This window comes from Odocoileus virginianus, chromosome 23 (genome assembly GCF_023699985.2).
Source record: "Odocoileus virginianus isolate 20LAN1187 ecotype Illinois chromosome 23, Ovbor_1.2, whole genome shotgun sequence".
Classification (NCBI taxonomy): domain Eukaryota; kingdom Metazoa; phylum Chordata; class Mammalia; order Artiodactyla; family Cervidae; genus Odocoileus; species Odocoileus virginianus.
Window position 1 is genome coordinate 36,245,637 of NC_069696.1, and position 13,853 is coordinate 36,259,489.

A 13,853-nucleotide genomic window follows, 5' to 3' on the forward strand; every position below is an offset into this window, starting at 1 on the left:
ATAATAAAAGGGAAGACATTATGATTTAATCCCAGTTGAATGTGTCATTAAGTTTATGCTGTGTCTATTTGGCTCACCACCATATGCGCAGTACCTAGAAGTGTGATTGGCACAAAGCAGATGCTCCATGGCTTCAGAGCGTATTTTTTAGAAATCAGTATTTGACATTCCCTTATTTTCCAAGCGAGGTCACGGCACCCTCTGGTTTCACACTTCTGTCCCTTTAAGAAGCCCGTATGAAGGGAGAAAGCCTGCCGGGAAGGAGGGCGGGGCAGGAGGTCGGGGCAGGGGCGGGGACAGGGTTGTGGGTAGCAGGCTCCTCCGGAAACTCTGGATCCGGAGTGCCCTGGTAAAGAAAGCGCCAGAAGGGGCGCAAAGGCAAAGTGACTGACTTGCCCTGTGCTTTGCTCCCCAGGGTGGTGTTAGCATAGACAGGTAAGGAGAAAAGGAAGACTGTGTCTGCCCCTTTAAGATTGACTCCCGTCCTCCTCAGAGGAAAATAACGTGCTAACACTTTTGGAGCTTGCACTTTTAAATCTGTCTTCTTACTAATTAATCCAAATACCCAGTGTCCACCGCTTAGTCACATATTCATAACAGATGCTTCATTGGTGCTTGGCGTGGGAGGGGGTGGCATCGACGACACTATGTCCAAAATCGTCTCGTATTTGCTCTGCTTTCTTTTTAAACCTTAGACTCAAGGGCTGACCCAATCCTTCCTACGCAATTAGTCCAATGAGGTCAGGCTGTTAAGAGAGCATAAATTATGTTAAGAGCATAAAATATGTTAAGGGCATAAATGTGGGCATAAATATGGGCTGACACCCACTTAAAATCTATCCTGAGTTCACTGACTAGTGGCCTGACAGGCATTTTGACCCTCCTGTCTTGATATTTCAATTAATTTCCTGCGTTTAAAAGTGGGAATTTGTTTTTTTTTTTCGGGTGGGGACTTGCAGCAGATAGGATCTTAGTTCCAGGAGCAGGGATTGTGCCCCCTTCATTGGGAGTCTTAGCCACTAGACTGCCAGGGAAGTCCGTGGATTATCTTGAAAAATGGAAAGATCTGGCCCTATGTCCCAGGACAGGCAGCAGCTTGCTTGCTCCGTTGGACTGTTTTGAAACACTTTCTAGTTTGCCTGCTGGCTCCGTTGGACTGTTTTGAAACACTTTCTAGTTTGCCACAGCCTCTCTGTTAATAGTAACCAGCCTGCGTCACTCATTTATCACCAGTCTGGCCCCAGGTAGGTATTTGAGTTTGGGGCCCCTACCCTTGGACAGCAAGGAGATCAAACCAGTAAATACTGAAGGAAATCAGACCTGAATATTCATTGGAAGGACTCATGCTGAAGCTGAAGTTTCAGTACTTTGGCCACCTGATGGGAAGAACTGACTCATTGGAAAAATCCCTGATGCTGGGAAAGATTGAGGGCAGGAGGAGAAGGGAGTGATAGAGGATGAGATGGTTGGATGGCATCACTGACTCAATGGTCATGAGTTTGAGCAAACTCTGGAGGACAGGGAAGCCTGGAAGTGCTGCAGTTCATGGTGTTGCAAGAGTCGGACATGACTTAGTAACTGAACAACTCTAAATATTTGGGTGAATTTAAGACTATTAAAATATTTATGCAGAACAGACCAAAGGTCCCAAACAACTTGGTGTATAATTTGTGTTTAAACTTCTCTTCCTCATTCCTACTTATTCTTTTTTTTTTAAATTTATTTTTATTAGTTGAAGGCTAATTACTTTACAGTATTGTAGTGGTTTTTACCATACATTGACATGAATCAGCCATGGATTTACATGTGTTCCCCATCCCGATCCCCCCTCCCACCTCCCTCCCCACTCCATCCCTCTGGGTCTTCCCAGTGCACCAGCCCTGAGCACTTGTCTCATGCATCCAACCTGGGCTGGCAGTCTGTTTCACACTTGATAATATACATGTTTCAATGCTGTTCTCTCAGAACGTCCCACCCTCGCCTTCTCCCATAGAGTCCAAAAGTCTGTTCTATATCTCTGTCTCTTTTTCTGTCTTGCATATAGGGTTATCGTTACCATCTTTCTAAATTCCATATATATATGCATTAGTATACTGTATTGGTGTTTATCTTTCTGGCTTACTTCACTCTGTATAATGGGCTCCAGTTTTATCCATCTCATTAGAACTGATTCAAATGTATTCTTTTTAATGGCTGAGTAATATTCCATGGTGTATATGTACCACAGCTTCCTCATCCATTCATCTGCTGATGGGCATCTAGGTTGCTTCCATGCCCTGGCTATTATAAACAGTGCTGCAATGAACATTGGGGTACACTTGTCTCTTTCAGTTCTGGTTTCCTCGGTGTGTATGCCTAGGAGTGGGATTGCTGGGTCATATGGCAGTTCTATTTCCAGTTTTTTAAGGAATCTCCACACTGTTCTCCATAGCGGCTGTACTAGTTTGCATTCCCACCAACAGTGTAAGAGGGTTCCCTTTTCTCCACACCCTCTCCAGCATTTATTGCTTGTAGACTTTTGGATAGCAGCCATCCTGACTGGCGTGTAATGGTACCTCATTGTGCTTTTGATTTGCATTTCTCTGATAATGAGTGATGTTGAGCATCTTTTCATGTGTTTGTTAGCCATCTGTATGTCTTCTTTGGAGAAATGTCTGTTTAGATCTTTGGCCCATTTTTTGATTGGGTCATTTATTTTTCTGGAATTGAGCTGCAGGAGTTGCTTGTATATTTTTGAGATTAATCCTCTGTCTGTTTCTTCATTTGCTATTATTTTCTCCCATTCTGAAGGCTGTCTTTTCACCTTGTTTGTAGTTTCCTTTGTTGTGCAAAAGCTTTTAAGTTTCATTAGGTCCCATTTGTTTATTTTTGCTTTTATTTCCAATATTTTGGGAGGTGGGTCATAGAGGATCTTGCTGTGATTTGTGTCGGAGAGTGTTTTGCCTATGTTTTCCTCTAGGAGTTTTATAGTTTCTGATCTTACATTTAGATTTTTAATCCATTTTGAGTTTATTTTTGTGTATGGTGTTAGAAGGTGTTCTAGTTTCATTCTTTTACAAGTGGTTGACCAGTTTTCCCAGCACCACTTGTTAAAGAGGTTGTCTTTTTTCCATTGTATATCCTTGCCTCCTTTGTCGAAGATAAGGTGTCCATAGGTACGTGGATTTATCTCTGGGCTTTCTATTCTGTTCCATTGATCTATATTTCTGTCTTTGTGCCAGTACCATACTGTCTTGATGACTGTGGCTTTGTAGTAGAGCCTGAAGTCAGGCAGGTTGATTCCTCCAGTTCCATTCTTCTTTCTCAAGATTACTTTGGCTATTTGAGGCCTTTTGTATTTCCATACAAACTGTGAAATTATTTGTTCTAGTTCTCTGAAAAATACTGTTTGTAGCTTGATAGGGATTGCATTGAATCTATAGATTGCTTTGATTAGTGTACTCATTTTCACAATATTGATTCTTCCAATCCATGAACACGGTATATTTCTCCATCTATTTGGGTCCTCTTTGATTTCTTTCATCAGTGTTTTATAGTTTTCTATATACAGCAAACATTATCCTCAATGGTGAAAAACTGAAAGCATTTCCCTTAAAGTCAGGAACAAGACAAGGGTGCCCACTCTCACCACCACTATTTAACATAGTTTTGGAAGTGTTGGCCACAGCAATCAGAGCAGAAAAAGAAATAAAAGGAATCCAGATAGGAAAGAAGACGTAAAACTCTCACTGTTTGCAGACGACATGATCCTCTACATAGAAAACCCTAAAGAGTCTACCAGAAAATTACTAGAGCTGATCAATGAATATAGTAAAGTTGCAGGATATAAAATTAACACACAGAAATCCCTTGCATTCCTGTACACTAACAGTGAGAAAACAGAAAGAGAAATTAAGGGAACAATACCATTCACCATTGCAACAAAAAGAATAAAATACTTAGGAGTATATTTACCTAAAGAAATGAAATTCCTACTTATTCTTAATCTGAATATCTTTCTATTAAGTCCAGGTTTGGTAAAGATGACTCATCAGAGGTCAGAAAGTGATTTGATAGTCTTTTATCACAATTAAATCCATAGTTTTTGTTTGTTTTGTTTTAGGAAAAAAGCAATCTTAATTACATTGATGTTTTATGCTAGGGCTATCTTTTTTTTTTTTTTTTGGGTTGGGCTTTGTCTTTGTTGCAGCAGGCAGGCTTCTCTAGCTGTGGTGCACTGACTGTGGAGCATGAGGACTCAGTAGTTTAGACAAGCAGTCTTAGTCCCAGACCAGGGATTGACTCTGTTGCATTGAAAGGTGGATTCTTAGCCACTGGACCACCAGGAAAGTCCCCATATGCTAGGGTTATCTTTATTGACCAGTCAGTATAGTTTATATATCTCTAACCACAGTTACAGTTTGATAATCTGCACAACTCTTGGCTACACTCCATAAAGGCAAGAACTGTGTTTGCCCTGATTACCTGCTCTATTCCATTGCTAGAATCTAAGTTTCCTGAAGATGGGGACTTTTGTTTATTTTGTTCACGGTTATCAAGCACAGTGTCTATTTAAAGGAAAACGATTTATTAAATGAATGAAAGAATGTTAAGGGTATACCTTATTTTATGTAACAGGGATGTTCCTTGGGATTCTATCAAAATCAAATGCTTGTCTATTTGGTTTTCTAAATTATTAAAAGGATTCTGTTGTTCACAAAGAATGAAAAAGTTTGTTTTAAAAGATTGGGTTTTCCTAAATTAATGCACAGAAACTTTCATCTAAAGTGAACTTGCACTTGTGCATCATCTGCTACAGAGGTAGCACTAATATTTTCTTCCTATGTGAAAGGATTGGGAAGTGTCAAGAGTTTTCATTATTATTATGTTTTTAGAGGTCCAGTGACTCCAGCTGAGATCAGTTTGGCAACCAGACTCTTTCCCCAGGAGAAGCAGCTCTTATCAAGAGCACACCAGCATACCTGTGCTTTGGGACCAGACTGATGGCTTTGAGCCCAGGCTGGAGAGTGTCTGCATCATTTCCTGTGAACCGCTATGTTGTCCTCTGGAAGGCTGTGAGAAGCAGTGGCTTCCCCTTGTTTCCCTGCGGTCACTGCCCCTGGAGAGGAACTGGAAGCCTTTTGGACCCTGAGATGAAAGCTTTCCTGGAGGAGAACACTGAAGTCACCAGCAGTGGCAGCCTCACCCCTGAAATCCAGTTGCGGCTTTTGACCCCCAGATGCAAGTTCTGGTGGGAGAGAGCTGACCTGTGGCCCCTCAGGGATCCTTACTGGGCAATCTACTGGCCAGGGGGCCAAGCCCTGTCTAGGTACGTATGGCCTTAAGTGAAGCGGGAACCTTTAAGGCTCCTCACCACCTCTCTCTTTTCTGTCCCTTCCAACTCCACTTTCTCCCTGCTCCTCAAAAAAACCCCAAATTCTTTTATTAGAGTTTAGAAACACTTTTGGGTTGCTTTGTTTCATGCTTTTCCCTTCTATTCCAAGCTTACCAAGGTGTTTCCTGATATATAGTTCTCTTCCCAAGAGAAATCCTAGGTCAGCTGTCAAGACCCTAGGTAACTGGTAATGATCCAGAAATCTCACACTGTTCTCAGGTCCCTGGTTTGTGATGCCCATGCAGATCCTTGGTGGAACATAAAGCCCCCACTCCTTCTCCGGGTTTAATTCTGTAAATGTTGTTCCCTCCACCACTGCCTTTTCCCAAGCTCCCAAAGAATGAGAGATATGAGTGATTGGGACACCACTCAGGTGGACTTGAATCTGCATTTTTAAGGTCCCCCCTTCCAACTCCCCATACTGCAAATGTCTTTAAGACATTTTCTCACATATACACACAATATTTTTTATTAAAACAGTCGCTGAAACAAATGCAAGAACTTTCAGCATTTTAATCTAGTCTTTGCTCTTAGGTTGGTAAATGATTTAATTTTTTAATGCTTTCATGTTAAAAAACTGTGAAAGGAAATGTATAAGAACTTCTCTTTCACAGGAATGGTGTGGTCTAGCAGAACTCAGATTGTATTTAGTTTTTAATTTTTATTTCTTTGGCCATGCTATGTGGTGTGTGGGGTCTTAGTTCCCTGACCAGCGATCGAACCTGCATCCCCTGTATTGGAAGTATGGAGTTTTAATCACTGGACTGCCAGGGAAGTCCAGTTTGTATATAGTTTTAAATGCAAAATAAATAAATGCAAACATAGAGCTTTTTGGAAAATCCTGAGTTCTGGAAAACTTTCCAGGTGGTATAAATTCCAATTTTCTGGCTGTTGTGTTGCCAAATTTTCCTATATTTACTTGTATCATTTAACAAAATAAGTGGTATCTTTGCAAGTGATACCTATGCAAATTGTTGTGTATCAACTCCAAATATAAGGGCAATCAGATTCCTTAAGAGACTGAATCAGAGGTCACAAACTGGTGATCCACAGATGTGTTTTCTCTTTAAAAAAAAAGGATATGTTTTTGTAAACTTGTAAACTTTACTTATAAACTTTAAAACAATCAGGTGCTATCACTTAAAACTTGAAGTAAGTAAAAATTTACTTCAATTGAAAAATAAGAATCTCTGGGGAGTTACTCAGCACTTTCACTGCCTGGTCCAACTTCAATCGCTATTCAGGGAACTAAGATCCTGCAAGCCAAAACACCAAAAATACAAAAAAAGAATCTCTGCTAACATCAGATATAAATCTCTGATAACACCTAATTTCTGTTGTGGCAACTGTTACCTCAAGATGGGTAACAGCTGTCCCTTTAAATGGGGCACTACACCCCTGACTTGCCATTGTTCCTTAGTCTTTTTTTGGATTGCAGGATCTCAGGGATAGGTCCTTGGCAGTGAAAATGTGGAGTCCTAACCACTGGACCACCAGGGAATTTCCTTTGCTCTTCTGCTAAGTTTCACTATTTCCTTGTCCAATCAATCCAAAGAAAAAATATTGGACACCTCTTACTGACCTCCCATCTGTCTTAGACTATATTTTCCCTTTTCTAATTTAGGTATCTTTTGGATAATCCTGATGTTGTCAGAGGAAAATCTGTGTTAGACATTGGGAGTGGATGTGGCGCTACAGCCATCGCTGCTAAGATGAGTGGAGCCTTAAGGATCTTGGCCAATGACATAGACCCTAGTAAGACTGTCATATTTTTAAATATTTTGAGCTCATCTTTTTTTTTCCTTCCAGGATAAATATCTACAGTTGCTCCAACACCATAAGCCATTTCCATGTTGTATTTCATAATCTAATTTGGTGAACTCAGTGGGACATTGTCTGTGGGAACCCTGTAAGGCCTGACTTGATGGTGCATTTTTGACAGGAGGACTTCTATTTGTGTCTGGCAGATATCCCAAAGTGATACCAACCTGGGAACAGTTACTGTTGGTCATCTCTTGGCTAGGGATTTCCTGAAATATGTAGGTAGTGTTTATTTGACCAAAACCCAAGTGAAGATAGATCTGGGCATTTGAGGGATATTTTATTCCATTCGAACCCAAGTTGAGACAGGTAAGTGTTAATTTTACCTGATTTTCTCTAGTCTTCCCTGTCATTGAGGATCTAGCCCTTGAGGAGCCTTATTATATATAGAACTCTCAGTTCCAGGTTATCATCCTGTTCAAACATAAGCCTTGTTTTCCTGTCTCTTGTACATCTGTAACAAACCAAAAGTCTTCATTGTTGTTGTTATTTAGTTGTTAAGTCATATCCAACTCTTTGTGACCCCATGGACTGCAGCCTGCCAGGTTCCCCTGTCCTTCACTGTCTCCCAGAGTTTGCTCATATTTATGGTGATGCCGTCCAACCATCTCATCCTCTGCTGCCCCTTTTCCTTTTGCTTCAGTCTTTCCCAGCACCAGGGTCTTTTCCAGTGAGTTGGCTCTTCCTATCAGGTGGCCAAAATATTGGGGCTTCAGCATCAGTCCTTCCAATGAATATTCAGGGTTTATTTCCTTTAGGATTGACTGGTTTGATCTCCTTGCAGTCCAAGGGACTCTCAGGAGTCTTCTCCAACACCACAGCTCAAAAGCATCTATTCTTCAGTGCTCAGCCTTCTTTAAAGTCCAACTCTCACATCCATACATGACTACTGGAAAAACGATAGCTTTGACTATATGGACCTTTGTTGGCTTTCTGATGTCTCTGCTTTTTAATACACTGTTTAGGTTTGTTATACCTTTCCTTCCAAGGAGTAAGCATTTTAAAAAATTTCATGGCTGCACTCTCCATCAGCAGTGACCTTGGAGTCCAGGAAAATAAAACCTGTCACTGCTTCCACTTTTCACCCTCTGTTTGACATGAAGTGATAGGACCAGATGCTATGATCTTAGTTTTTTGAATGTTGAGTTCTAAGCCAGTTTTTTTTTTTTTTAAACTCTCTTCTTTCATCCTTATCAGGAGGCTCTTCAGTTCTTCTTTACTTTCTGTCATTAGAGTGGTATTATCTGCATATCTGAGGTTATTGATATTTCCCCCAGTAATCTTGATTCCAGTTTGTGCTTCATCCAGCCCAGTATTTCACAAGATGTACCCTGCATAGAAGTTAAATAAGCCAGGTTGATAATATATAGCTTTGGTGTACTCCTTTCCTAATTTTGAACCAGTTCATTGTTCCATGTCCAGTTTTAACTACTGCTTCTTGACCCACATACAGGTTTCTCAGGAAACAGGGAAGATGGTTTGGTATTCCCATTTCTTTAAGAATTTTCCACAGTTTGTTGTGATCCACAGAATCAAAGGCTTTAGCATAGCCAATAAAGCAGAAGTAAATGTTTTTCTGGAATTCCCTTGCTTTCTCTATGACCGAACAAATGTTGGAAATTTGATCTCTGGTTCTTCTGCCTTTTCTAAACCAGACTGTACATCTAGAAGTTCTCCATTCACTGACTGCTGAAGCCTAGCTTGAAAGATTTTGAACATAATCTTATTAGCATGTGAAATGAGTGCAATTGTATAGTAGTTTGAATGTTCTTTGGCATTGCCCTTCTTTGGGATTGGAATGAAAACTGACCTTTTCCAGTCCTGTGACCACTGCTGAGTTTTCTAAATTTGCTGGCACATTGAGTGCAGCACTTTAACAGCATTATCTTTGAGGATTTGAAATAGCTCAGCTGGAATTCCATCACCTCCACTAGCTTTGTTCATAGTGATGTTTTGTAAGGCCTGACTTCACACTCTAAGATGTTTGACTCTAGGTGAGTGACCACACCATCATCATTATCTGAGTCATTAGGACCTTTTTTGTATAGTTCTTTGGTGTATTCTAGGCACCTCTTCTTTTTTTTTTTCCATTTATTTTTATTAGTTGGAGGCTAATTACTTTACAGTATTGTAGTGGTTTTTGCCATACATTGACATGAATCAGCCATGGATTTACATGTGTTCCCCATCCTGAACCCCCCTCCCACCTCCCTCCCCATCCCATCCCTCTGGGTCATCCCAGTGCACCAGCCCTGAGCACCTGTCTCATGCATCCAACCTGGACTGGCGATCTGTTTCACACTTGATAATATACATGTTTCGATGCTGTTCTCTCAGATCATCCCACCCTCGCCTTCTCCCACAGAGTCCAAAAGTCTGTTCTACACATCTGTGTCTCTTTTTCTGTCTTGCATATAGGGTTATCGTTACCATCTTTCTAAATTCCATATATATATGCATTAGTATACTGTATTGGTGTTTATCTTTCTGGCTTACTTCACTCTGTATAATGGGCTCCAGTTTTATCCATCTCATTAGAACTGATTCAAATGTATTCTTTTTAATGGCTGAGTAATATTCCATTGTGTATGTACCACAGCTTTCTCATCCATTCATCTGCTGATGGGCATCTAGGTTGCTTCCATGCCCTGGCTATTATAAACAGTGCTGCAATGAACATTGGGGTACACTTGTCTCTTTCAGTTCTGGTTTCCTCGGTGTGTCTGCCTAGGAGTGGGATTGCTGGGTCATATGGCAATTCTATTTCCAGTTTTTTAAGGAATCTCCACACTGTTCTCCATAGTGGCTGTACTAGCTTGCATTCCCACCAACAGTGTAAGAGTGTTCCCTTTTCTCCACACCCTCTCCAGCATTTATTGCTTGTAGACTTTTGGATAGCAGCCATCCTGACTGGTGTGTAATGGTACCTCATTGTGCTTTTGATTTGCATTTCTCTGATAATGAGTGATGTTGAGCATCTTTTCATGTGTGTGTTAGCCATCTGTATGTCTTCTTTGGAGAAATGTCTGTTTAGATCTTTGGCCCATTTTTTGATTGGGTCATTTATTTTTCTGGAATTGAGCTGCAGGAGTTGCTTGTATATTTTTGAGATTAATCCTTTGTCTGTTGCTTCATTTGCTATTATTTTCTCCCATTCTGAAGGCTGTCTTTTCACCTTGCTTATAGTTTCCTTTGTTGTGCAAAAGCTTTTAAGTTTCAATAGGTCCCATTTGTTTATTTTTGCTTTTATTTACAGTATTCTTGGAGGGGGGTCATAGAGGATCCTGCTGTGATTTATGTAGGAGTGTTTTGCCTATGTTCTCCTCTAGGAGTTTTAGTTTCCTGCCACCTCTTCTTTGTCTCTCCTGCTTTTGTTAGGTCCTTACTATTGCTCTCCTTTATCATGCCCATCCTTGCATGAAATGTTTCCTTAATGTCTCCAATTTTTCTTGAGATCTCTAGTCTTTCTATTCTGTTGTTTCCCTCTATTTCTTTGCATTGTTCATTTAACAAGACCCTTCTTATCTCTCTTGGCTATTCTCTGGAACTCTGCATTCAGTTGGGTTTATCAGTCCCTTTCTCCCTTGCCTTTTGCTTCTCTTCTTTCCTCAATCTTTTGTAAGAACTTCTCAGATGACCACTCTGCCTTCTTGCATTTCTTTTGCTTTTGGTCACTACCTCCTGTACAGTGTTTCAAACCTCTCTCTGTGGTTCTTTAGGCACTCTGTCTACCAGATCTAATCTCTTGAATCTATTCATCACCTCACTATATAATTATAAGGGATTTGACTTAGGTCATACCTGAATGACCCAGTAGTTTTCCCTACTTTCTTCAATATAAGCCTGAATTTTGCAATAAGGAGCTCATGATCTGAGCCACAGGATCCAGGTCTTGATTTTACTGACTGTATAGAGCTTCTCAGTCTTCAGCTGCAAAGAATATAATCAATCTGATTTTGGTATTGGTGATGATGGTGATGATCTGGTGATATCCATGTGTAGAGTTGTCTCTTGTGTTGTTGGAAAAGGATGTCTGTTATGACCAGTGTGTTCTCTTGACAAAACTCTGCTAGCCTTTGCCCTGCTTCATTTTGTACTGCAAGGCCATACTTGCCTGTTACTCCAGGTATCTCTTGACTTCTAGTTTTACATTCCACCCCCCTAGGTTGACAAGGACATCTTTTTTTGGTGTTAGTTCTAAATGGTCTTATTGAGATAAGCAAATATTCCTTAAAACCTCTCCTTTTCCAGGTGTGTAGTACTGTTTGCTTTGTTTTCAGAATAGTCATATATTTGAGCATTGTAGGCAATAGCTTATTTTGGCATATAGTTTAGGCTTCTTTACCTAAAAACACAGCTTTCAACACAAAGGGGAAAAATCTATTGGAGATTCTCTAAATTATTTAAATTAATCAGTAGGTAATTAAAATAACCTAGCATATACCAATTCACTAAGTCCTTTTTTTTTTTAAAGTTGCAGGAATGGCTATTAAACTAAATTGTGAGTTGAACCAACTGAATCCTTTTCCCATTTTAATTAAAAACATTTTGGATTTGGAACAAGATAAGTGGGACCTTGTTGTGCTTGGAGATATGTTTTATGATGAAGACCTTGCAGACAGTCTGCTTCAATGGCTGAAGAACTGCTCTGAGGCCCACAGAACTCAAGTACTGATTGGTGACCCTGGGCGACCCCAATTCAGTGGACATAGCATTCAGCATCAACTGCACAAAGTAGCAGAATATTCACTTCCAGAGCCTACAAGGCAGGATAACAATGGACTGACAACAAGCACAGTGTGGCAGTTTCAGCCTTGAGCTGTTGAAGTTCCTCCAGTAGGGGATGTAGCTATGTTTGGGTTTAACCTGAAAAGACTCTCTGGTTCAAAGAAGGCAATTTGTGTTAAATGGTAAATCTTGCTTTGAAAATATGAAGGTTAAAATTTTGTCAGCCTTTGTCATATAACTTGTTCTACAGTAAGCCAAATGCAGAAATCTCTATCTGTAATTTTTTTTCTAGTTTTACTGCTGTGCTTAATTGTTCTGTCACGTTGAACTCTTTGCAATCCATGGACTGTAGCCCACCAGGCTCTTCTGTCCATAGGGATTCTCCAGGCAAGAATACTGGAGTGTGTTGTCATGCCCTTATCCTGCTATAGGAATATAATTATACAAGGCAGTATCCAATAGTGACCACATGTAATTTAAGTAGCAGAGAGGAATTAGATTTTTTTAAAGTTTTTTGGAATTAGATGTTTTAGCAGAGTCTGTTTCTATGGTTTAGAACAACTACAATGTATCTTTGAATTAAAATAAAAAATACAGAATACTATATTAAAAAAAAATTACCTGTAAATATCAGAGATGCAGTTAGTATGGTACTGAATACATGGGCTTTAGAGTGTGACCACTCTGTCACTTTCTAGTTGGCATTTTGGGTGAGTTAAGCTCTCTTGAGATTTCATTTCTTAACTTATAACATGTTAATAGTAATAAATTTTTACTGTACTTCAAAAGGTTATTGTATTAAATGTAAGTACAAAGTGCCTAGTATAGGTTAGTATACAATAGGGCATCAATTAAGAAACATAGATTTAAAAAAAGAGTTTAGAAGATTTATAACATTGTACAAGAGACAGTGATCAAAATCATCCCCAAGAAAAAGAAATTAAAAAAGGCAAAATGGTTGTCTGAGGAGGCCTTACAAATAGCTGAGAAAAGAAGATAATCAAAAGGCAAAGGAGAAAAGGAACTATATACCCATTTGAAAGCAGAGTTCTAAAGAATAGCAAGGAGAGATGAGAAAGCCTTCCTAAGTGAATAGTATAAAGTAATAGAGGAAAACAATAGAAAAGGAAAGACTAGAGATCTCTTCAAGAAAATTAGATATACCAAGGGAACATTTCATTCAAAGATGGGCACAATAAAGGACAGAAATTGTATGGACCTAACAGAAGCAGGTGTTGGAGAAGACTCTTGAGAGTCCCTTGGACTGCAAGGAGATCCAACCAGTCTATCCTAAAGGAGATCAGTCCTGGGTGTTCATTGGAAAGACTGATGCTGAAGCTGAAACTCCTGTACTTTGGCCACCTCATGCGAAGAGTTGACTCGTTGGAAAAGACCCTGATGCTGGGAAGGATTGGGGGCAGGAGGAGAAGGGGACAACAGAGGATGAGATGGCTGGATGGTATCACCGACTCAATGGGCATGAGTCTGAGTAAGCTCCAGGAGTTGGTGATGGACAGGGAGGCCCGCCGTGCTGCGATTCATGGGGTCACAAAGAGTCGGACACGACTGAGCAACTGAGCTGAACTGAAACGGAACTGAACAGAAGCAGAAAATATTAAGAAGAGGTAGCAAGAATACATAGAAGAACTATACAAAAAAGATCTTCATGACCCAAATAACTACTATGGTGTAGTTATAGGCATCAATAATATGTGAACCAAGAACTTCCAGATGTACAAGCTGGATTTAGAAAAGACAGAGGAACCAGAGATCAAATTGCCAACATTCACCTACAGCCAGACATCCTGGAGTGTGAAGTCAAGTGGGCCTTAGGAAGCATTACTACGAACAAAGCTAGTGGAGGTAATGAAATTCCAGCTGAGCTATTTGAAATCCTAAGAGATGATGCTGTTAAAGTGCTGCATTCAAA

General features: G+C 40.1%; 1 protein-coding gene across 1 annotated transcript; it reads left to right on the forward strand.

Moving 5' to 3' along the window:
- Positions 1-297: 297 nt before the first annotated feature.
- On the forward strand, positions 298-12,711 carry ETFBKMT (electron transfer flavoprotein subunit beta lysine methyltransferase). The gene is made up of 4 exons (XM_020879833.2): positions 298-435; positions 4,875-5,308; positions 6,999-7,129; positions 11,670-12,711. Exons 2-4 carry the CDS (start codon positions 4,983-4,985, stop codon positions 12,011-12,013), a joined length of 801 nt encoding a protein of 266 aa, XP_020735492.2. The 5' UTR covers positions 298-435; positions 4,875-4,982; the 3' UTR covers positions 12,014-12,711.
- The last annotated feature ends 1,142 nt before the right edge of the window (positions 12,712-13,853 follow it).

Coding starts and splice junctions, on each gene's coding strand:
- ETFBKMT (XM_020879833.2), top strand. CDS start 4,983: ATGGCTTTGAGCCCAGGCTGGAGAGTGTCTGCATCATTTCCTGTGAAC. Junction 5,309..6,998: donor GGGGGCCAAGCCCTGTCTAG/GTACGTATGGCC, acceptor TTTCTAATTTAG/GTATCTTTTGGATAATCCTG. Junction 7,130..11,669: donor GGCCAATGACATAGACCCTA/GTAAGACTGTCA, acceptor TTTTTTTTAAAG/TTGCAGGAATGGCTATTAAA.